At 36.9% G+C, this 23,539-nt stretch overlaps 1 protein-coding gene across 6 annotated transcripts in view; it reads right to left on the reverse strand.

Moving 5' to 3' along the window:
• Positions 1–1,533: 1,533 nt before the first annotated feature.
• LOC107562125 (pleckstrin homology domain-containing family A member 7-like) overlaps positions 1,534–23,539 on the reverse strand; it is a 101,831-nt gene continuing 79,825 nt past the window's right edge. For 3 of the 6 annotated variants that reach the window (XM_016246694.1, XM_016246697.1, XM_016246698.1), the window contains 8 exons: positions 22,891–22,991; positions 16,355–16,530; positions 9,996–10,457; positions 6,514–7,045; positions 4,353–4,436; positions 3,990–4,097; positions 2,233–2,286; positions 1,535–1,949 (listed from right to left, as the gene is read on the reverse strand). In XM_016246694.1, coding sequence (XP_016102180.1) covers positions 1,752–1,949; positions 2,233–2,286; positions 3,990–4,097; positions 4,353–4,436; positions 6,514–7,045; positions 9,996–10,457; positions 16,355–16,530; positions 22,891–22,991 — 1,715 coding nt within the window. In that variant the 3' untranslated portion in view covers positions 1,535–1,751. Of the gene's footprint in view, positions 1,950–2,232; positions 2,287–3,989; positions 4,263–4,352; positions 4,437–6,513; positions 7,046–9,995; positions 10,458–16,354; positions 16,531–22,890; positions 22,992–23,539 lie in introns of those variants that run through there. The other 3 variants (XM_016246696.1, XM_016246695.1, XM_016246699.1) reach the window with 3 other exon arrangements.

Genomic DNA, 23,539 nt, shown 5'->3' on the forward strand with positions numbered 1-23,539 from the left:
TTCAGAAAAAATTAAAATAAAAACTGCTTTCAAACAGGTTTCCCAAGCATTTCCCCCATCTATAACGTTCACACAAACTAATAGCCAGTTTCAAAGTGTTTTAAAGCATTTTAACGTGCAGAGCAGAGTAAACTCTCTCAAAGAACTTCATTAATCTCATTTAAAACTCCTCTGCTACAGTCATCAAAGGTTTGCAACAAAACCACAGCCTTCAACAATACATTTCAAACAGCCTGCTGTGAGCAATATTCCTGTTATACACAGTCTGAAGGTCCCTGTTTTGTGTGATGACTATGATAATTCTGTGCAATAAAGGTAATAGCTATTTAGACTATTTATTTGATGAATATCTGTCAGTTAGACTAATGAAGAGACACTGACAACATCTAAAATCTAAATCCCTCACATATGAACAACTTTAGAGGTTTAGATATGTTAAAAAGTCTGTTCATACAACTAATGAGATCAACTCACAGTTTGATTACTTTTTGAAGTTTTATCAAGACACGGCTGGTCATTAACTTTTAAACGCATCATTATGCAAACACAGGAGAGTTCTCGGCATGAAAGACCCACGCTTGTGCTACTTCATTTCTCTCCAGTACGTTAGGAAATTAAATGATACAAAATGTGGATGATGTTAACTGTGACAAGATGATTGACAGGGCTGTTTAAAGTCGAAAGAATGCACGTAACTAAGCAATAGAGCAGTCCATTAAAGACGAAGTTATGACAAAGCAGCATGTCCCAAAGCTTGCCTATTTGCCTCTGCTACACACTCAAAAGTATGTCCTTTTTCTTCACAAAAAGAGCACATACATTTAGGGTATGATATTAAGTAGGTGAAAAGTAGCTCCCCACCCCTCTTCTGGAAAGGGGGTGGGGAGCAGCAGCTCATTTGCATTTAAAGAGAGAAAAAAGGGCATTTACAGCATTAAATAATAAATGTTCTGTGGTCCATTTTGACCTGAAGGCTCAAATAGGTCCCCTTCAAACAGAAAACAGTCATTCTAAATTGCAACAATATTTCACGATATGATTTTTACTGTATTGGTGATCAAATAAATGCAGCCTTCTTTAAAAAAAAAATACATTTTTAAAACAATTTTTTTTTTAAATACCGACCCTAAACTTTTCAATGGAAGTGTATTTTAGAGATGTTTATCAGGTAATAGAAAAAACACATCCTTAACATTAAAGGGGTCATATAATGCGATTCCACACCTGTGCAATAATCATGCTGTCTAATCAGCATCTTGATATGCCACACCTGTGAGGTTGATGGATTATCTCGGCAAAGGAGAAGTGCTCACTAACACAGATTTAGACAGAATTGTGAACAATATTTGAGAGAAATAGGCTTTTTGTGTACATAGAAAAAGTCTTAGATCTTTGAGTTCAACTCATGAAAAATGGGGGCAAAAACAAAAGTGTTGCGTTTATAATTTTGTTCAGTGTAAGAAGTATTTTCCCCAACACTGATACTGGAGGTCGTAAGGGACGTTTCAGAGGAATACTCTACCGCTACAACATTTAGATCACGGGGAAAGATACGCATAAGACCGATTACTAGATATCATATTGATGGATCTTATGAGATAAATAGCTTGATAAAGAAAGAAACAGAATGCATTAGAGAATCAGCTGGCTAAATGTGGGTCATTCCCTGCACATGCACTGAGCTTGCCCGTCCCATCCAGACCTGCCGTTTCATTGACCCAATCACACATACCCACAGCACAACATATCACTCACAAAAGGCAGGGAGGATAGGCGTGCAGGTGCCAGGCTTGTGCCAACACAAAGCTATGTGCACCGTGTAAAGCAATGGGAACGCGGACACTCTGGATGCTGACAGTGCTTACGTTCCAGAGTGGTCTCAAACCCCCCACAGTGCAGGTTTGTAACACACTGTGAACCATGAGGATCAATGGCTCTAAACTTTTCATCTGTGGCAAATGGAGATAGACAGTTACAGTCAAAGGAGGACCAGCCTTATATGCCCTTCGACTGGATCATTACTATTACTATTACCATTACCATTCTAAGACTATGTAATTCCTGATTATGCCACAAAGTTAGCATACTAAATATAAACAATTTCTGGAAAAAAAAAAGCAAATTCTTGATTCCTCGCCTCAAGTGAGGTTTCTGTGCTGTGTTAGTGTGTTAATACAGAAGGTTTAAGAAGAAAGTAAGACAGGAATAGAGAGACAAATGGAGAGGTCCCACCTTCAGATCTAAATATTCCAGGTCCTTCTTCAAGTGCATGTATGTGTCATCAGCCTGTAAGTAGCAGGGAAAATATTTCAATTGACACTCTTCTACTCTTTAATTAACACTAATCAGTTGTTTCATTTATCCACCACACACTTTAGGCTAACACTGCACTAGCATTAAAGCAATAGCTGGCTATGCTTTGGGACATACTACACATCTCACACTCATTTCTGTTGAACACTGTTCGCATTTACATGCAAGTGACAGCTTATACACACTACCGCTCAAAAGACTGGGGTTGGTAAGATTTTTCTAATGTTTTTAAAAGATGTCTCTTATGCCCATCAAGGGTTCATGTATTTGATCAAAAATATGTTAAAAACAGTAATATTGTGAAACATTGTTTGAATTTAAAATAACTTTTTCTATTTTAATATATTTGAAAATGTAAATTATTCCTGTGGTGGCAAAGCTGAATTTTCAGCATCATTACTCCAGTCTTCAGTGTCACGTGATCCTTCAGAAATAATTTTAATATGCTGATTCTGTGATTGAGTGATTATTTTTTAGAAAGCTATAACATTATAAATGTCTTTACACTCACTTTTGATCAATATGTTGCCCTGACCCTATACCTTTTGAACAGTAGTGTAAATTTACTTGAAAAGCAATGTCTTGTAAGCTAGTAATAGAATACACTTTATATTTCATAGAACATATTTTTTAAATAAGTTTACTTTTTACCCCTTTGGCAGCAAATAGTGTTTGTTTTAAGTATAAACCTAAAAATAGGTTTTAACCTTTAACCTAAGCATAATGCAAAAAAAAGTCTTAATTAATATAATATGTAATTTTGCTTCTCAAGTAAATTTATGTTTGTTTAGGGATGTTTTGTTTTTTTTACAGGAAAACAAAACAAAAGTATAGATTAAGAAAATGATTTTTCTGAGTGTGTTACATTGACATTAGGTTAGAAACAAAAGAATACTTGGTAATATTTTACAATAAGGTTTCCTTTGTTAACATTAGTCAACCACATTAGATAACATGAACTAACAATTAACAATACTTCTATAGCATTTATTAATGTTAATCTCAACATTTACTAATGATCATCACATGTTGTATCTGTGAATGCAGTGTGAACTAACATGACCATTTTTATGAACTAACATTTCCAAAGGTTAATAAATGCTGTAAAAATGTATTGCTCATTGTTAGTTCATGTTAGTTAATGCATTAAAAAATTAGATCTTATTGTAAAGTGTTACTGAATATTTGTTTAACTTTACCACAGTCCTTGATGCCAAAGCATTTAGTACAAAGCAAAGTAATTATGCTTAGAGCAATATACTTCTGCACACATATTATTACTACCAATAACAAAGCATGTTTATTATGACATTACTGCAGAAATTATCTATGCATATCCTGCAACCAGATCAAACCAGAACTTCAGATAAGGTTTCCACAGACTCCAGCATACACCTACTACTTCATGCATGCAAACAATTTTGATCTTTGCATTTCTGATGTTTGGAGCAACAGCAAAGCATACTCATGTAGTATGCATAATGACCAGTTACATATAATTCATGCCGACGGTGGGACATCTAGATACAGCCCCTAAGCATGACATGCCATGCTACAATACAAAGAAGCATCGTGTAACAAAGCCAAGGGAGCTACAGAGAGCCAGGCGGGGTAAATAACAGCAGCAGAGGCACGCTAGTAATGAGAGGTGCTAGCTGGGCAGGCCGAGCCCTGACCTTCACCCGAGACAACTGCTGGAGGTGGGCCAGCGCATTGTTGCGCACACCTGCCATCATGGCCTGGTGTCTCCGTAACTGGATGAGGAGAAGCGTGAGCTCCTCCGGCTGGACCATAGGTTGTGAGGGTACAATCAGGGCAGAGAGAGAGTTATGTGATCAGGTTATTTACACAAGTGCCCATTAGAGCCATGAAAAGAAGAGGACTGACTCCACCAGCAGAGGTTTTTTTGGGTGTCATTTTATGCCACTTTGCTGATACCTTACAGATTGCTTTAACAGCAGCACAAAAGAGACAAAGTAAACCTTATAATCCAAAACTATTTGTAATCGCTAAATATTTTTTTCCAGAAAGAAACATACCGTTTTTCCATGCAGGCTGGGTGCACTGACTGTATGTGTGATATAGCCGGATGGAGGCATTGAGCGTCTCTCTATTGTGGCTGACTGCAGAATGATCAAATAAAAAGAAAAGAAAAGAGATGAATGCATTTAAATATACTTGATCAAAAAACAGACATGAGCAATATGTGACCCTGGACCACAAAACCAGTAATAAGGGTCAATTTTTTCGAAATTGGGATCTATACATCATCTGAAAGCTGATTACATAAGCTTTCCATTGATGTATGGTTTGTTAGGACAATATTTGGCCGAGATACAACTATTTGAAAATCTGGAATCTGAGGGTGCAAAAAAATCAAAATATTGAGAAAATTGCATTTAAAGTTGTCCAAATGAAGTTCTTAGCAATGCATATTACTAATCAAAAATTAAGTTAATATATTTACAGTAGGACATTTACAAAATATCATCATGGAACATCATCTTTACTTAATATCCTAATGATTTTTGGCATAAAAGACAAATCTATAATTTTGACCCATACACTGTATTTTTGGCTATTGCTACAAATATACCCAAGCGACTTAAGACTGGTTTTGTGGTCCAGGGCCACATATGTCTTTCAGTATGTGCTCGTCAACATGTAACTATAATAATACTATCTGCATTTATTGTCTGCATTTATTTATTCAAAAAATACAGTAAAAATAGTAATATATTATTAGATTTTAAAATAACTGTTTTCTATTTTAATATATTTAAAAATTTAATTTATTCCTGTGGTGGCAAAGCTGAATTTTCAGCATCATTACTCCAGTCTGATCCTTCAGAAATCATTCCATTATGCTGATTTGGTGCTCAAAAAACTTTTTTATTATTATCGATGATGAAAAATTACTTGAATTTGGAAACCATGATACATTTTTTCATGATTCTTTGATGAATAGAAAGTTCAAAATAACAGAATTTACTTGAAATAGAAACCTTTTGTAACATTATAAATGTCTTTACTGTCATGTTTGATCAACTTAATCCATCCTTGATGAATAAAAGTATAAATATGTTTAAACAAAAAAATCTTCCTGAACCCAGACTTGTAAACGTTATTGTACATAAAAGTAAAAATGACAGAACACACCAAAATATACTTTTAATAATTTAAAACCTTTGAAATATAACATATTTGGATTTATTAATCATCATGGATTCAGTCAAGTTTTAAGTCATCATTTGGATTAGACATGTCTGCCTGCTAACTTGAGATGGTTAAAAGGTTTTTAAAGGACACACACAGGAACTTTAAGTGAAGAAAATATAATATATAAAGTATATAAAAGTATATAAAAATCATCCCACTCTAGCAATTTCTGAGTCTGGCACTCGTTCCATTACAGAGACACCACTGATAATTCATGCTGAATTACAACTCTGTTGTAGACAGATGGACTTATGCAGCCAGTTTGAAAACATTGAAGGCTGGTGTTATTTGATCAAGAGTTTCTGAGCAGTATTAACATCCATCATGTCTCTAAATGCATGCTTCTTTCAGACTCGACCACTTCTCTTTTTAAAGGAGAGTTTTCAATCTTACTGCTAGACATTTTGCTGCTTGAAAATGCTTAGAAGCTTAGGTCAGGTTCATATAATGCATAATGACATTAAAAACACTACTTTTTTTTTTTTTACATTAAATACAAATTTTATTCAACAGGATGCATTAAATTAATATTAAATATTTTTTTCCACACAAAATTAATCAACACAACTATTTTAAGCATTGATATAAATAAGAAATGTTTCTTAAGCACCAAATTGGCTTATTAGAATGATTTCTGAAGGATCATGTGACACTGAGTAACTGCTGAAAATTCGGCTTTGCCATCACATGAATAAATTATATTTTAATATGTATTAAAAAAAAATATATATATATATATATATATATTTAAATTGTAATAATTAGCAATATTACTGATCTTACTGTATGTTTGAAAATCAAATACAGCCTTGGTGAGCATTAGAGACTTTATTAAAAAATATATAAAAATCTTACTGACCACAAACTTTTGAATGGTAACCTCAAAATCTTTCATAATCCCACAGACTTTCTTGTAAATACTACTACTGTGGATTGTGATGTTATGGATAAGCAGGGTGGTTGTTCATGTCACCTACTGACCTTATAGGAGCGTAGACGGTGAGGAGAGTTTGACGGTGGCACCGCCACGGTGGGCCTGTCCTCCAGGGGTTTGACTGTAAAGCGTTCTGCAGGAGTGTGGGCTCTGCGTGGAGACAGCAGTCTGGGCCCAGGAGGCCCGGGTGGAGGGATGTCTGCCAGGGTTGGAGGCACAGAAATAGAGCGAGCAATGTCTGAGTTGACTCTGGTGGAGGATACGGCTGTGGAGTAGTCTGGAGCCGGAGTGTACACGGGGGCGGTGGGGCTGCCGTGGCGATATTGCTGTCGCTGTTGCCATTCAAAGAGCTGCCACACAGTGTTGTCATGCGTCGCGGGTCGCTGGGTGTGGCTGTGGGTCATCTGGAAGTGATTAAACCGGTCATGGGAATATTTGTATTCACTGGGCAACTGATGGGGAGCAGTTGTTGGGCTTTGTCGTGCAGTCTTTGGTAAAGACTGGTACTTGTCTATTGTGCCATACTTCGGATGAATGGGAGGGGTCCGACGTGGGATTGTGCCATCAGTAGAATCCAACCTGTGATAACCAAATTATTTATGATTTTTTTTAACATATATAATTGTATTATTTGGTCAAAATATGTGGATATTCAGGGTCACTAAAGTCTATTCCAAAATTCAAATTAAAAGAATAAAAATTTAAACATAAATGAAAGGTCACATATTTTACACCTTTCTGGAGTTTTATTTTAAGTCTTGATGTCCTTAAGAATATATATTCACGGTATAAATACCAAAAACCATCTCAATATATTTTTACAGCTCCTCTCTCAGGAGCTCTGCAAAGAACAGGTCGATTTTGGCCTGTTCAATTAATATTCATGAGCCTCTCTTCTGATTGGCCTGTTGTTTTCTGAGTGATGCATGGCCAGGCCAACCACAGGTAACTAGGGTCATGTATGCTGTAGCCTGCTGTGGCTTGGTGATACTCACAAGTAAGGTCAATAGAAACACCATTAATGGTGGTCACTGCTGAGGGAAATGTTGTCCGGCCTTACATGTTTGAGCCGAACTCAGACCCCGAATCGGCAACGACAGGACACAACCAACCACCTCCTCAAATGCGCTTACAACAGGATGTTTCAGAATGGTAATTCATGTTTTTTTTTCCAAACACTGAATGCTGTAAATACAAACCTGACCAGCCGAGCGTTTGCGATCACGTGAACTTGAAGACACTTGTACAAATGCGGATGGGTGACATGAATGGAAATGATTCCAGATTGGCGATGTAGTATTTGGTTTCTGTATTCTGTACTGTATTTTCCTGCGCTCAAACCTGCCAATCTAAAGGCTCAAACGCCGTCTATGGCGTTTGAGGTAATTTGTGAATTAGCATAGACTTATAGTCTTAATAAAATAATTAGCAGCTGTTACTATTATTACACTTGTAATACAAAACTTTGTATTATGCTTGTTATAAAGTGTGTGACATCACATGCACTACCGCTGGTGACGCGGTTGTCACGGCGACCATCACAGCCCTACTGTGCAATGATGTAGTTTCCTGACATCCAGACTGAACAGCGTTTTCTCGACATGTTTCCGTGTTGACTTGAAGACACTTGTACAAATGCGGATGGGTGACATGAATGGAAATGATTCCAGATTGGCGATGTAGTATTTGGTTTCTGTATTCTGTACTGTATTTTCCTGCGCTCAAACCTGCCAATCTAAAGGCTCAAACGCTGTGTATGGCGTTTGAGGTCATTTGTGAATTAGCATAGACTTATAGTCTTAATAAAATAATTAGCAGCTGTTACTATTATTACACTTGTAATACAAAACTTTGTATTATGCTTGTTATAAAGTGTGTGACATCACATGCACTACCGCCGGTGGCGCGGTTGTCACGGCGACCATCACAGCCCTACTGTGCAATGATGTAGTTTCCTGACATCCAGACTGAACAGCGTTTTCTCGACATGTTTCCGTGTTGTTGTTGCTCAGCAATGGCATGGACGCGATGTTGTCTGGGGGTTTGGCAAAAGGAGAGTGGGACTGTGGGCAGTGCTCGGGGTGGTGACTGAAGGTGGTGACTGAGTAGTTCTGACGTCACCTTTTTACGGAAGTCACAACGGTTCGTGAAAAATCACAGCTACTTTATGCAGGCTGTGTGCATTTGACTGTGGATTGACTGTTTTGAAACTTATAAGGTAGTTACATAGCACCTAGACCTCAGTTATCATGAAAAAAACAGGTAATTTCAGTTTTGACAATATGAGACCTTTAAATGTATGTTATATACATATATCAGAATGAGCTTTAACTGTGGATTGACTGTTTTGAAACTTATAAGGTAGTTACATAGCACCTAGACCTCAGTTACCATGAAAAAAACAGGTAATTTCAGTTTTGACAATATGAGACCTTTAAATGTATGTTATATACATATATCAGAATGAGCTTTATATATATATATATACACACACACAACCATTCAAAAGTTTGGGGTCAGTAAGATTTTTTTATGCTCACCAAGGCTACAATTAGTGGTTAAAAATACAGTAAAAACTGTAAAACTGTGAAATATTACTACAATTTAAAAGAACTGTCTTTTTATTTTAATATATTAAAATAGAAATGTAAATGAATAAAGAAATGTAAATAAAAATTTAATTTATTCCTGTGGTGGCAAAGCTGAATTTTCAACCGCCATTACTCCAGTCTTCAGTGTTACATGATCCTTTAGAAATCATTTTAATATGCTGATTTGGTGCTCCAGAAACATTTCTTCTTCTTATTATTATATTTTTATTTTTTATATTTATTATATTATTATTATTATTATATTTTTTCAGAATTCTTTAATAAATAGAAAGTTGAAAATAACATTTATTTTATGAAACTTTTGTAACATTATAAATGTCTTTACTGTCAATTTTAATCTATTTAATGCATCCTAGCTGGGGAAAAAAAAAATGTCATCATTCACATAAAAAAAAAAAATCTTACTGAACCATAACTTTGAAATCGCAGTGTATTTATTTGATTGAACAGCCCTAGTCTTACTGAGGGTTTGCTGTATTTTATTCTAAAGAACATAAAATGTCTTTTCATCAAATATTTTTTCCAACCTTTCCAATTTTCACAACTCAAACACATCCAGATGCTTAAAACAGAAAAGTGCAAGACTTGTCTTGTTAAAATTCACACAAACGTAAAATGAATTGTGAATGGCATTTCATGTCTACTTGACAAACTAAATATTAGGGTGCTGTTTACTGTGATTATGATTTAGTAAGCTTTCAACCACTTGGGGGCGATACATCCCATGACTCTTCACAATAACATCTAACTCTTCTAACTACTCTCTGTACAGTGTGTCTGTGACTGAATTCGGAGAAGCATACCACCATACTACTCCAACTACTTATGCCCTATCATTACATGGCAGAAATAGTAAGAAAAGTATACTAATCTGAATTTAGCCGTAGTAAAAATATGCAACAGATGTGTACGCTCACCCCTGGCTTTCTTCCTTCTGTACTTTGACCCAGTTCTCCACCTGCTCCAGTGCACTCCTCCTCTGTACCTGAACAGGAGTTTGAGAAGAAGGTGTAGGCCCCCTCTGATACCCAGGCATGCCATTCTGCTCTATGGGTGTACCGTTCCTCAGCACTGGCGGGGTCGAGACGGCCCTGGAAGGAGCTCGAGAGGGAACTTGGGATGCTGGTGCTGACCCTGGAGCTAAAACCTCCACTATCCTGCTCGCTGGAGATTTACCCCTCACCTGCTCCATCTCTCTTGGAGCAACCTGAATCTCCACTTCTCCAACAAATCCTTCCTGCTTCTCCTCCTGCAGCCTGTCACTTTGGATGACTTCGGGTTCTGGAATCACGAAGCTGTTGATGTGGTTGGTCTGCGGAACAGCCTGCTGCTTGAGTTTCTCGGAAATGTTCACTTGGTCTGGATGATCCGACTCGTCTCTGTGTGGCAAAAACATGACGTGCAAAGGTCAGTGAGGTTTTATGAGTCTATTATATGATGCTTTTATCATGCTGCTGGATCACATGTCAGGTCTGTAAGATTAACACCATTCCACAGCATGGAGTCTGGACCATACAGTAACCCAGCCTTCACACGTGAGGGAATCTGCTCATGAAACTAAATATATCAATAACTGTAAACTGTCTTATTTAGTTTAACAACTCTAGTCTCGTTAAGCTCCAGGATTCACGTTTTACACAACACTTCACAATACTCCAGCATAGCAACCCACCAAAAACAACTCCTTAGCAGCTACACACAGTAGTAACACCCTGGCAACCACCCACAACACGCTAGCAACTGCACATTAACCCATTAAAAATACTCACAACACTTTAGCACCTGCATAGTAATGCCCTGGCAACCATCCACAACACCCAGCAACCCACTAAAAACACTCAGAACACTTTAGCAGCTGCATAACAACACCCTGGGTGGTTACCCACAATAGCAAGTGCATAGCAACCCACCAAAAACACTAAGAATTCCTTAGCTGGTGCTGGCAACCACCTGCAACTGCAGAGCAAACCCTCTAAACAATTTAGAACACTTTAGTAGCTGCATACTAGTAATGCCTTGGCAACTACCCACAACACCCCAACAACTGCATAGCCACCTGCCAAAAACACCCCTGGCATAATAACGTCCTGGCAACCACCCACCTTACCAACTGAATAGGAACCCGACCAAAACACTCAGAACACTTTAGCAGCCACATACTAACTCGCTAGCAACCACCCACCCACCCTAGAAACTACATAGCAACCTGATTAAAAACACACAATATACCTTTGTAGCTGAAAAAAAAAAACAATGATTAACCAACTCTACAGCCTTGACAACTGCCCATAACTTCATATCAACCCACTATAAACATGCACAACACCTTAGTAGCTGCATAGTAATGCCCTGGCAACCACCCACAACACCCTAGCAACTGCATTGCAACTAACTAAAAACACCATTCTGTTGCATAGAAATGTCCTGGCACCTCTCAGAAAACCTTAGCAACCACATAGCAACTCCCAACTACATAGTAACCAAGAGCCTACAAGAATCTAGCATTGTAGAAGCGAGTTTTGCACAAGCGCCACACATTTTCTTAAGAAAATGTCAAATCTAGTTAATATAAAAGTCATGTGATTGCTCTGCAGAGGTAAATGTAGTGCTTAAGTATCAGTTAGAAGCAAAGCCTTACCGCTACAATGAGCACTAAATAGTCTGTTGAACTTTGCAAATACACTTTGCTTGGTTTCTTCAAACAAGAACTGTGGAATGAAAAATGATTCAGTACCACCACGTAAAATTAATTCCAGCTTCAAATCGTCCGTATATAGCAGTCTAAATGTGACATGATTAAATAGGCCCTGAGTGAATCTACATTTGGAGAAGACATGGCCACTGGGAGCTTGGCTATCTCTACTGGAGCTCACTCTACAGTCAGACTAATAATATCCAAGCTGCACAGACTAAAAAGAAATAGCCTCCAGTGGCTCTTTGCATTCAGACACACTCAAAGTCTACAACAGCCAAATCTCCATCTGCATTTTAACATGAAAAGATGTTCATTTAGGCCTGATGATATCTACGGTATAGAGATGTAATTGTTTGGGTACTGATTGAGAAGAGATGCATTTATTCTAAAATTTTGATAAGATTCCTTCCCTTGTGAAAAAAAAGTATACTTTAGCATACTTAATAAAAAAAGCACTTCATGGAAATAATAAAAGAACATACTTTTTCAGACACTTAATTGCATGTTAATTGCAATTAAATGAAAATGTATTATAGTTTAAATTTATATGAAATGCTGAACTTTAGAGTGCTTTTTAGCCCACTAAAGTAGTACTTAATTATATGTAATTGGATAATTACTTCTATTGTCTTTGAAATATGGTGAAAGTGTACTGCCCAATATACCAACAAGCATTAATTATATTTTACAGACTAAAATATAACGTAATTTCTATTAACGTGCATGTCATGGATTTAAATATATTTGTATTTACACATTTGTAATAATGAAGCTGCAATTTAGTACATTTAAAATGTAGTAAATAAATAAAATATTAAAATTGAAATGCAACATCAAGTAACACTACAGTTAAAATTATAATAAAGTACTTTATGTGCTTCAATATGTTAGTTAACATCAAAATAAATCTACTTTTACTGTATAATGCATGACAAAGAATGATTAAAGGCACAATATGTAATTTTTGCCGCTGGAGGGCGCATATTCAAAATAAACAAAGAGACAAAGGCGTAGTTTGATGACGCTGTGACTGAGTGTGGAATCATGGGAGTTGTTGTCTTCAGCCCCACAGCCGAAACAATCCGACGGAACTCGGGCAGAAATCATGTTCATGGATGAGCTAATGATTTATTAACGTAGTAGAATGAAACAGGGTGAGGGTAAAACGTCGAAGCGAAACGAGGCTGCTGAACGAGCGTGGCACACGGCTCGAAAGCAGCGGAGCTTTATTATGCCACAGTCGACCGCTTCTGCTCCTTCCGGTCATGAGTATGTGGGAAAATAAAGCAGCGCTGTTTTATCATATTAGATACATTTGAAAGTTCTGTTATAATGCTACTCATGCAGTCGTCACCGGTCTATTAAAACGCACAACATATTAAAGCGTCTTTGGTGTTTCCATGTTTTCTACAAAACAAAACCGGAAATCGAGGGTTATGACATCATTGGCAGGCGACACAATGACACTATAGACATGGTCCGTGTCACTAGTTAAAGGGATAGTTCACCCAAAAATGAAAATTTTATGTTTATCTGCTTACCCCCAGGGCATCCAAAATGTAGGTGACTTTGTTTCTTCAGTAGAACACAAACAAAGATTTTTAACTCAAACCGTTGCAGTCTGTCAGTCTTATAATGGAAGTGAACGGGAATCACGGCTTTGAGAGTAAAAAAAAACACACTATCTACATTCTCAATTAGGAGTGTCAATGGTCCATTTGAGAGATAGGTGGCAGTAACGCACTTATAAGTCTGTGATCCGCTGTAAAGCAAGAAGAAGAAGAAGAAGAAGACGCGTCACGCGCCGGCTGACGAGGACACGCTCAGGATGCGCTCAGGATAGTTCAGACATTGCAGTGCATCAGAGGTAAAAACAATATAAATACTGTTCAGTTTCTTGCACAGACCGATCGTTTCGTGTCTTTACACATCAATGTATCGTCACGAGCCGCAGGGTTTAATTTGGTTCTGTTTGTGTATGGTTTTTTTTACTCTCAAAGCCGTGATTCCCATTCACTTCCATTATAAGACTGACAGACTGCAACGGTTTGAGTTAAAAAAACTTTGTTTGTGTTCTACTGAAGAAACAAAGTCACCTACATCTTGGATGCCCTGGGGGTAAGCAGATAAACATAAAATTTTCATTTTTGGGTGAACTATCACTTTAAAATTGCTTATTTCTCTGGATTTAAACCTTCTTTGAAACATTTGGGATAATGTAAGTACACAAATCAGCAAAGTATATAACACTGTTCTAGTGGTTTTTGGATATTTTAATAAAAAAATCTTACATATTGTGCCTTTAAAACAATGATTTAAAAATGTACTTAAAAGGAAAACATTTAATTTAACATTTGACAAAGTACAATACTTTTACAAAGTGTGTGAAAGTGTACTCTGTAAGTACAGTTAAGTGGCCTTTAATTAATATTATATTATCTAGATGTACAATATTTTTATATACTTGTAAGGTTTGAAGTACTGTACAAGTACCCATTTACTTGTACATTTTAGCGCACTACTTCTCAAAGGTGTTCAAACTGGTCAACTATGATTTACCCAAATAAAGGGAACTAAGAGGTTTGTGCAACTGAACAAAGTGCATGTGCACTTTGTGGGTGTATTGCAGATAATTTACTCTGAGTATTCGCACAAATAGCCACATGTGCAAATAGGCTGGACCAAAACAAAGCCTACAGAGATTCTCAGAAAATATGAATTCCACATTCCTACAGTAGGACATGAAACGGCAAGGCGTATGCATGACTGATTCCTTTCAAATCACCAAACAAATGGTATTCGCAAAACAACTCTGGCAAAGGAGAAAGGGAAAACACAAACATAAGGGCATCTGTGTGAATGAAAAGCCACTCAGAATGGCGTTTTTATCTTGGACTATCACAGTCTAATTTTCTGCCTCGCTGACTGCCAGCTCAAGCTGACACTAGTCTCATTAGTGTCGGGCTGCTATGACAACTCAAAGATCTTATCCTTGATCCCAATTTGGTGCCTTGGTTAACGACATCACCAGTAGTGACAGCTAACTATTCAATCTTTTATGGCTGAAATTGGGCGACATGCATTACACATGTCAAAAGAGTGCACTGATGGTCTTGAGAGATGGCTAAACCATATACAGTACATGTTTATGCAGCCTATGTTCACACAGTCAGTGTTTGGGATTGACCGTATTTAAAAACAGTGCGACTCCAGATTATTCCTATTCATGTTTATAGTATCTGAACTAGGGATAAGTATTTTGTCATTTTGACTATTCGAGTACTCAGTCAGTCCACATCTGAGCTGAGTTTGGGCTCTGTGACTGTCTCAAGGAAGTGAGGCCAGCCCAGAGAACAGAGAGATAGAAAGCTGAGTCACTGCTCAGTACCCGTCTGGTCTTCTGCACTGGCAGAGCAAGACACACTGTGGCCTTGCTGTCAATCAACAAGACTGACGCCCGACAAACACTCACAGACTCACAACGTCCCTTGACACAGACTGCATTTGACAGTACACTTTAAACACATACACTATTTAACAAACACTTGAGAAAACAGCTGCAAATGAACATTTAATCACACAAAATTCACATTTTTAGATTGAAATATAGAAAAATTAAGAAAAATGTATAACTAAATCAGCACATTTTGATTTCACGTTTTATTTTTTTTATTTCAATTGCATATCAAATTTCCTTCTATTTGTTTTATACAGATTTAAACAAATTTAAATTAATAAACTAATAAAATGGGATGCAGAAAACTTTGTTTGAAATATCTCATCATTCTCCATCAAGTGGTCACTATTTACATCTCATACTGTATGTAAACACTTGCGTAAGTGTTACGAGCTCGGTTATCAGCCCTACAGTGGAAACTGAAACCATATCTGTAAAAGCTTGGCTGGATAGGCACAGAATCAAATGGTTAAGCAATGAGTACAGTTTGGCCTGACAGTGGAAAACTTTGTCAGTCATACATATATGAAACAAGTACGAGGTCTGCACTCAAAAACATTATGGCATGGCAATAGTTTAATCCTATTTTCTTTTTTTGCTTCTTTTTTTGCTTAGAATCAACATAAATCTGTTCATTGTGAAAACAGCTACATTTATTCAGTTCAAAAGTATGAACATGGTTAAAATATGGCTAGATGTGGAACGGGCAATCTTCAGTTAGTTCAAATGTATGCGATTGAAACAAACTGGGTTTATTGATTATAAATATATAAACCTGATTAAATTTATTAGTACTTTTGGAGAAATGTTACCCATTTCAGTTATGTATGCCTGACAATTAAGCATCACTTATAGTTTATTAGATTATGCCAAAACTGTGTAATTCACATGGATGGAAATTTTACATGCAATTCGCATACATACAGTAAATCTTAAATTTAGCTCTAAATGTTATGAGATTAATGTTTAAAACAAGACAAAAAAGAATTTGTTGATACAAAACAAATGTCAAAGATGTATTCTGTGAAACAACCTTAAGTAAATTCGTTAGATGTTTTTCCTGGCCATAAAAAACACAATACTGGTTAAGAAAATGTTTTTGAAACGTTTCGTGACTCACTGACCTCTTCACTGTATGGGTTTGCATCAGTGCAGCCTGGTTCATGGCCCTGACCCAGCCATTCATGTCCTCCTGTGTGTCCGCACTGAAATAGTACGTCCTCATCCCAGTGTGCTCCGCCTGCGAGCCAATCACAGAGCTTTGTTTGTAAATGTAGGAGCGCATCCCTGTGTGTGTAGCCTGCAAGAGAGAAAGCACATCAGTCCAGCCCTGGGAAAAGGAGAAACACTGCATCAGCAGATAAGTATTGGCCAGAGGAGCATCTGAGATTTCAGCATGATAATTAGAAGCGTGGAGGAATACAACACAGCGGGCATACTGATGAGACACAGGAAGTCAGAATGAATAAAGGAGCAAATGCCGATCAAGCCAAGGCCAAACTGTGATAAGAAACACATATACGCACCGATTTAAATAACTTTTCAGTTATGTAATCAAAGATACAGGAACAACGATATGAATCAGCATGAAGGACAGACGAATAGACCAAAGGTCAGATTTGTTACAATAAGCACACCACCCAATAAAAGTAAAGCAAAGACAGTACACGTTTTGCAAATACTAAAATAAGTGATAAAGTCATATGGTATTAGAAGAGACAAGTTTATTTATATAAAGACTACTAATGTTATGTTTATGTTATCACAGTTTCTGTGTTGCACAAATTATATGCTACTAATTAATATAATACAATATAATATAATATCATATCATATACAAGGTAAAAATATAATCAAATATAGTAAAACATAATAAATTTAATATATTTTACCCGTGTTTCTTTTAAAGTATATATATAAATAAATAAATAAATTAATTAATTAATTAAAAGTAAAGTAATTAAAAAGTAAAGCAAAAAAGTATGGGTTTGAACATACTATAATAAGTCATAAAATATTTTCAAAGACAAGTTTATTTATATAAAGACAACAACTATGAATAAGTTATAATTTAAATGTTATGATTTCGGTAGCATCACATCAGTGTTGCACAAATGGCAAGTTATTGAATATGAATTTATAAAATATAATATAATATAATATATTTTTTCCTTTTTACTTACGTATATCTAAAATAAAACACACAGGCAAACTGCCATTCAACAAAACAGCACAGACACTGTTTTAATTAACATGAACTCAGCCTGCAATTTCCTCATTAAAAATAGATTCAGAGAGAGTATCTTGCGCTGCATTCGATTACGTAAAACAAAACAAACAGACAATTATGGTTCATTAGAGACATCCAGTCTCATTTCTTCACCAAATCATTTCTTTTCTCTCTTAAGTGTGAGCAAGAAAGCACAACACAAAATACACAGTCGTATGAAGACACGCGTAGTTTACATGACTAGCTCATTAAAGGCAAGCAGTGAGGTGCTAAGCTGCTGTCTGTGTTTTAATGGTCCACTGAGGGAAAGCTCTGCAATGAGGCTGTAAAACGCAGAGAGATGGCTGATCGGTTTTGAATCATACAGGGGGCCTGGACCACTTCAGATGACTAGATGATAAATACCCAGCTAAAGCATCCACTGAAGTAACCCCTATCTAATTTCTTCAGACAAATGAGACTCATGTTTTTAAATAAAATAGTGTCTTTATTTTATTCATATGCATGCCATTTCAAACCAGTGACTGTCGTTCTTACACAGAACACACAAAGCGGCATTCTGATGAATGTGCATGCTGCTGTTTTCCTTACAAGTGTATACAGTGACCAAGGGCTGTACCATAAGGAACAAAAATGCACAATAAAACTAATCCATGCCACTAGTCCATTCCAAGCCTTCTTAAGCATTATGTGACAAAAAGACAGAAATGTAAGTTGAAAAAATCCCGTCATAGCATCTGGTGTCATTCACATGGCCTAAGGCAGTTTTCAGTGGATAATGACTTCAGTTTTTTGCCCAATAACCTCAGAAGACTTGGAATACAGTGCACATGTCATATGGACTACTTTTATAATTACATCTAGCTGTACAGACTCTAGTCACTGTGTGATTTCCCTGCATGAGAAAAAGCTGTGTGAATAATTATTGAAAACACTTCTATTTGTGTTCCATGAAAGACAAAAAGTCATACACTTTGGAATGACATGAGGGAGAGTATGATGACAAAATAAAAATTTTGGGGTGAACTATTACTTTAACTTCAACAGAATGTCTGAGAACAGATCAAATCAATTATATAATGTTAAGTTAAGAAAGATAAATCAGAATTGGCCATCTTTTTTTTTATGTATGCACACAGAAAATGTTCCATCTGCACTTCAAAAGTTTAGGGTCAGAAAGTTTTTTTAATCATTGTTATTCAGCAAAAACACATTAAATTGATCAAAAATGTCAGTAAAGATTTTTACATTGTTGAAAAACTAAGCTAAACTTAGCTAACCAAAAGTTTAATTCTATGTGATATTAAATCATAATTCAGATCAGATTAAATCATAACTTATTAGTATGATCCAACAGGCAAAATGACTGTATGTGCACATAAAAACACAGCTGTGTACACACAGGAGACAAAACAAAGAGCTAACAATAGCATGCAGCTTCCTTTCTTTTTGGCACCCTGCAGCATGTAGGACTATTTGAAGATGCTTTTAGATTAACCAGGCCTTTCATTAAAAGCATGCTCTCTTATGTCATCCACGATCCATTATAAGAACGCAGTGCACTGGTAAAGAGAGCTTTTATTTAACAGCTCTATTGGCTTACAACTGAACTGATTCCACTGCACAATATACATGTCTTGATGATACAGTAGTCAAAATTTAGTATTCTCTAGAAAGGTATATGTTAAATATGTCTGTTAGGGGTGTGAATTGATTCGATTCAGGATTCATAGATTTTTGATACGATTCAATAACGATTTATGCAAATTTAGAACTATTCTGTTCAGTCCGGTTCACAATGAGAATTTATTTGAATTCAATTAATGGTTAGATTCTGTATTTGCATTCATAGGATTATGTAAATGCTTCTCCTGATGTGTTTTAGGTATGAAAACCAAATGGTTCTAAGAACAGTAAGGAACGGTTACATTCACATTTCCACTTGGTTTGACTCAATTACACACCATTCTCGACCTGGAACTGAACTGTGCTTGTAGAATGCGTGTAGTGATCACTCAGGATTGGTCATTTGTTTGAAATATCTCATCATTCTCCATCAAGTGGTCACTATTTACATCTCATACTGTATGTAAACACTTGCGTAAGTGTTACGAGCTCGGTTATCAGCCCTACAGTGGAAACTGAAACCATATCTGTAAAAGCTTGGCTGGATAGGCACAGAATCAAATGGTTAAGCAATGAGTACAGTTTGGCCTGACAGTGGAAAGGCGGCTAAACTAAAACTGTTTATTGCAAGCAACTTGAAAGCAAACACAAACTTGAAAGTTTAGTGTGTCAATATTCCATATTCCATTTATTTTCATGACTTTTCTTGGTCTGAAAATAACCGTGGCAGACCCAACTCAGTAAACTAATCCAAACATTAAAATATTACCTGATACATTCAGTTTTCTCAAGGTCTCATATGCAAATAAATAAAAACAAATTCAGCTATATCCTAATACTGCTCAAATGTCCGCTGGTTATTGTTTTCTGAATAGAATAATTTCACACATCACATCTCAAAAAGTAATGTCACAAGAAAGGTCACAAACATTCCCAAAGAGTTTGCACATGCCAGAGGTTAAGGCAGAGAAATTGTAGAGTTAAAATTTTACCTATTTATGGAATATGCTGAATGTGTCTCAGAGCCTTTCTGGACTGTCAGTAACTCATCACAGGCAGGAAGCCCACCAATGGGAACAGAAGAAGGACATAGTTCAGCAAATAAAGGACAATGACTGGTCACCTGAACCAACACCTACAAGCTTTTCCTGTTTAGGATATGTACACGTACTGGGAAATTGTCAGTATCATTTAAAGGGATAGTTCACCCAAAAATTTGATGTTTATCTGCTTACCCCCAGGGCATCCAAGATGTAGGTGACTTTGTTTCTTCAGTAGAACACATATGATGATTTTTAACACAAACCGTTGCAGTCTATCAGTCGTATAATGCATGGCAATGGTAACAAAATCTATGAGAGTAAAAAAAACATGCACAGACAAATCCAAATTAAACCCTGCGGCTTGTGACGACACATTGATGTCCTAAGACACGAAAAGATCGGTTTGTGCCAGAAACCGAACAGTATTTACATAATTTTTTACTTCTAATACACCACTATGTCCAACTGTCTTTGAGCGCGTGCAGGCATCCGGTGCGTGAAAGTGATCTCTCGCGCGTATACGTCACTCATTGTTTACACAGTGCACAGTCATTGTAGGTACGACGGCTAATCAAAATGGTACTTACTTGCGCTTATCCGGATTGTTCAAACCGACTTAAAACTAAAAGATTACATTCTCTCGCGCGAACTCATTCGGGAGTGGTGACTTTCCACGTATTCCCAACTTCTGAGCCTGCTCGCCTGAAGTTATGGTTGATTGCTCTTCGGCTGGATATCAACACACCCATTAACGTAAACTACGCCAGAGCGCGTACACACCTCACGCACCGGATGCCGTGCGCACGCCCAAAGACAGTTGGACATAGTGGTGTATTAGAGGTAAAAAATTATGTAAATACTGTTCGGTTCTGGCACAAACCGATCGTTTCGTGTCTTAGGACATCAATGTATCGTTACGAGCCGCAGGGTTTAATTTGGATTTGTCTGTGCATGTTTTTTTTACTCTCATAGATGTTACCATTGCCATACATTATACGACTGATAGATTGCAACGGTTTGTGTTAAAAATCATCAAATGTGTTCTACTGAAGAAACAAAGTCACCTACATCTTGGATGCCCTGGGGGTAAGCAGATAAACATCAAATTTTCATTTTTGGGTGAACTATCCCTTTAAGGACTGTCAGCACCGTCAAGATAAGCGGGTGACAGAAACAAACAGCAGCAAAAAAGAGCACAAAACACCACGCCAGACCACAAAACAGCCCGCAACACAAAGCACAAATGCCCACAGTTAGAAGCCATAACAGAAATAAAGCCGAAGTTTGATGAGCTCAGTAGTCTGGGTCTTTCCCACATTTGCACCGATATCTAGAAGTTAATCGCAGAATCAGTGAAACGCTCTCTGGCACTCGGCCGTGTCTATCTACCAGCATGTGGGGTGAGTTTGCTGGCTGAGCAGAATTCACCGCGGTAAACCTTCTTTTTCATAGAGGATTAGTACAGATTACAGACTCTTTGCTGCCTATCTGAGTCACTCAATACCAAAAATCTACATCCAGATACCAAGGTAAACATTCTCTCTTGTGTGAAGCTTATGGCAAATGAACCATAACCCTCTAAAGAGAGTGATACAACTACTAGCTCCTCGCCAACAGTTGTGGAGAACGATGTGACACCGTAGGCTGTGTAAAACTATCCGTTAAGGGAGGAAAGTGAAAGAGGAGTGCTGCAAAGTGCAAACTGAGATCAACGTGTACTTTAAACCATTAAGCTTTAAGATCTTCTTCTGGAATGTTGTCTCTTTCCGCTCCCGTGTTGAAAAATCTCTCTCCAGCTTTGAGAACAGGGGCAGGAAGGAGATGAGCAGAGAGAGGTAGACTGGTTATGTAACCTTGTTGCCCTCAGGATGAGAACAGACCCATACATTCACTCTGTGTCATGAACCTCATGAGGACAAAAATGAACCACACAAGCTGCAGGGGATGAAACCGCATAAACTAGTCTTCGCCTACAGAAACGCTCGCACATAGATAAGCACCAAAAAAGAAGAGCTGTATATGTATAAAAACAGCTTGCGTAATTGGTTATATACAAATAGACAGCCTTAAATGTATTCTAAATGGTATGAAAATATTGATAGTGCACTGAATGGTTCATTTCTGTCTGCGTTCTATACACAGGGCTGCAGCCATGCAAGATAATGAAGCATGCATATTCATAACTGTAGGGAGTGACTCAAAGTGACTTTAAAATCAGCATTTGCACATGACAAAACAGTAAGACACAGCTGACTAGGGAAGAGGAAGCAGCTAGTGCAAGGAAAATGAGATGAATAAGCATTTACAGTATTTACAGTCAGCGGATCATTAGCACAATATAAATTGTGACAGGGAGTTTAGGACCTGTTTTACCCTACTTTGGTTAATTGGTTGCTTGGGACAATTATAGAGTCACCCATGAAAATGAAAATCCTCTCATCATTTACATCTTCATTAAAAAACGTTTTGGAGAGAACTATTGGTTCTGTGTCAAAAACACAAAAATGTAAGTGGATAACAAAGTCGAATGGTTCGTTTTGTATTTAAAAGAATGACCACTAAAGTACATTCATAAAAAATTATTTTGTGTTCCACAGTAAATTACAAAAAAGGTTCATTTTTGGGTGAACTGTCCCTTTAAGGCATACCTTCTATGTAAACATTGTTGCATAGCATACAGTTAAGGGTTGCAAATTTAATGTGGTGAATAGCTTTTATAATTCTTTTAAAAGTGTTGCTATCTGTGTCAAAATAATCTTACCTTGAAGGCATATTTTCGGCTAATGTGATCTTCAGGTCCCACAGGAGCAATAGTGTAGCTGGGCAGAGGAATGCTCCCCAGCACAGACTCTTCACGACTGTCTGTGGGGAAAAAACAACCTAATTGAGCAACCAGTCTGGTTTTGACGTGGTGTCTATCTCACTCTCTCTTCCAGGGTTTCTGCAGACTTGAACAAGTTAAATTTAAGACTTTTAAAGACCTTTTTAATACCACCTTATATGAAATTTAAGACCTAAACCTGTAATGGAAATACACATTTTATTACATACATATATGTCATATTTAATGTGTATAAATTAAAAAGAAAACAAAATATCAATGCTGTAATAAATGGTATTTATTACTACGATATACAGTGAACTTTTCATGTCAGCAGACAATATTCCATACAAAATATCCCTGCAAAATAACTGCATCACTAAGATTTTTGGTGGAATAAACAATTTATTCTGAAGCAATATTTTCATTAGTGTTCTATCAGCTTTTACATACTTAAATCTGCATTTTTACCTTTACAAAGGCCTATTTTTAACCTTTTTAGATGTATGCATCATCTTACATGTCAAATTATTAAAATGTATCAATAAATTCAATATACACTATAGGGCTGCTACCAGTCAGATTAAAT

This window comes from Sinocyclocheilus grahami, unplaced genomic scaffold (genome assembly GCF_001515645.1).
Source record: "Sinocyclocheilus grahami isolate Dianchi unplaced genomic scaffold, SAMN03320097.WGS_v1.1 scaffold808.1, whole genome shotgun sequence".
NCBI lineage: Eukaryota > Metazoa > Chordata > Actinopteri > Cypriniformes > Cyprinidae > Sinocyclocheilus > Sinocyclocheilus grahami.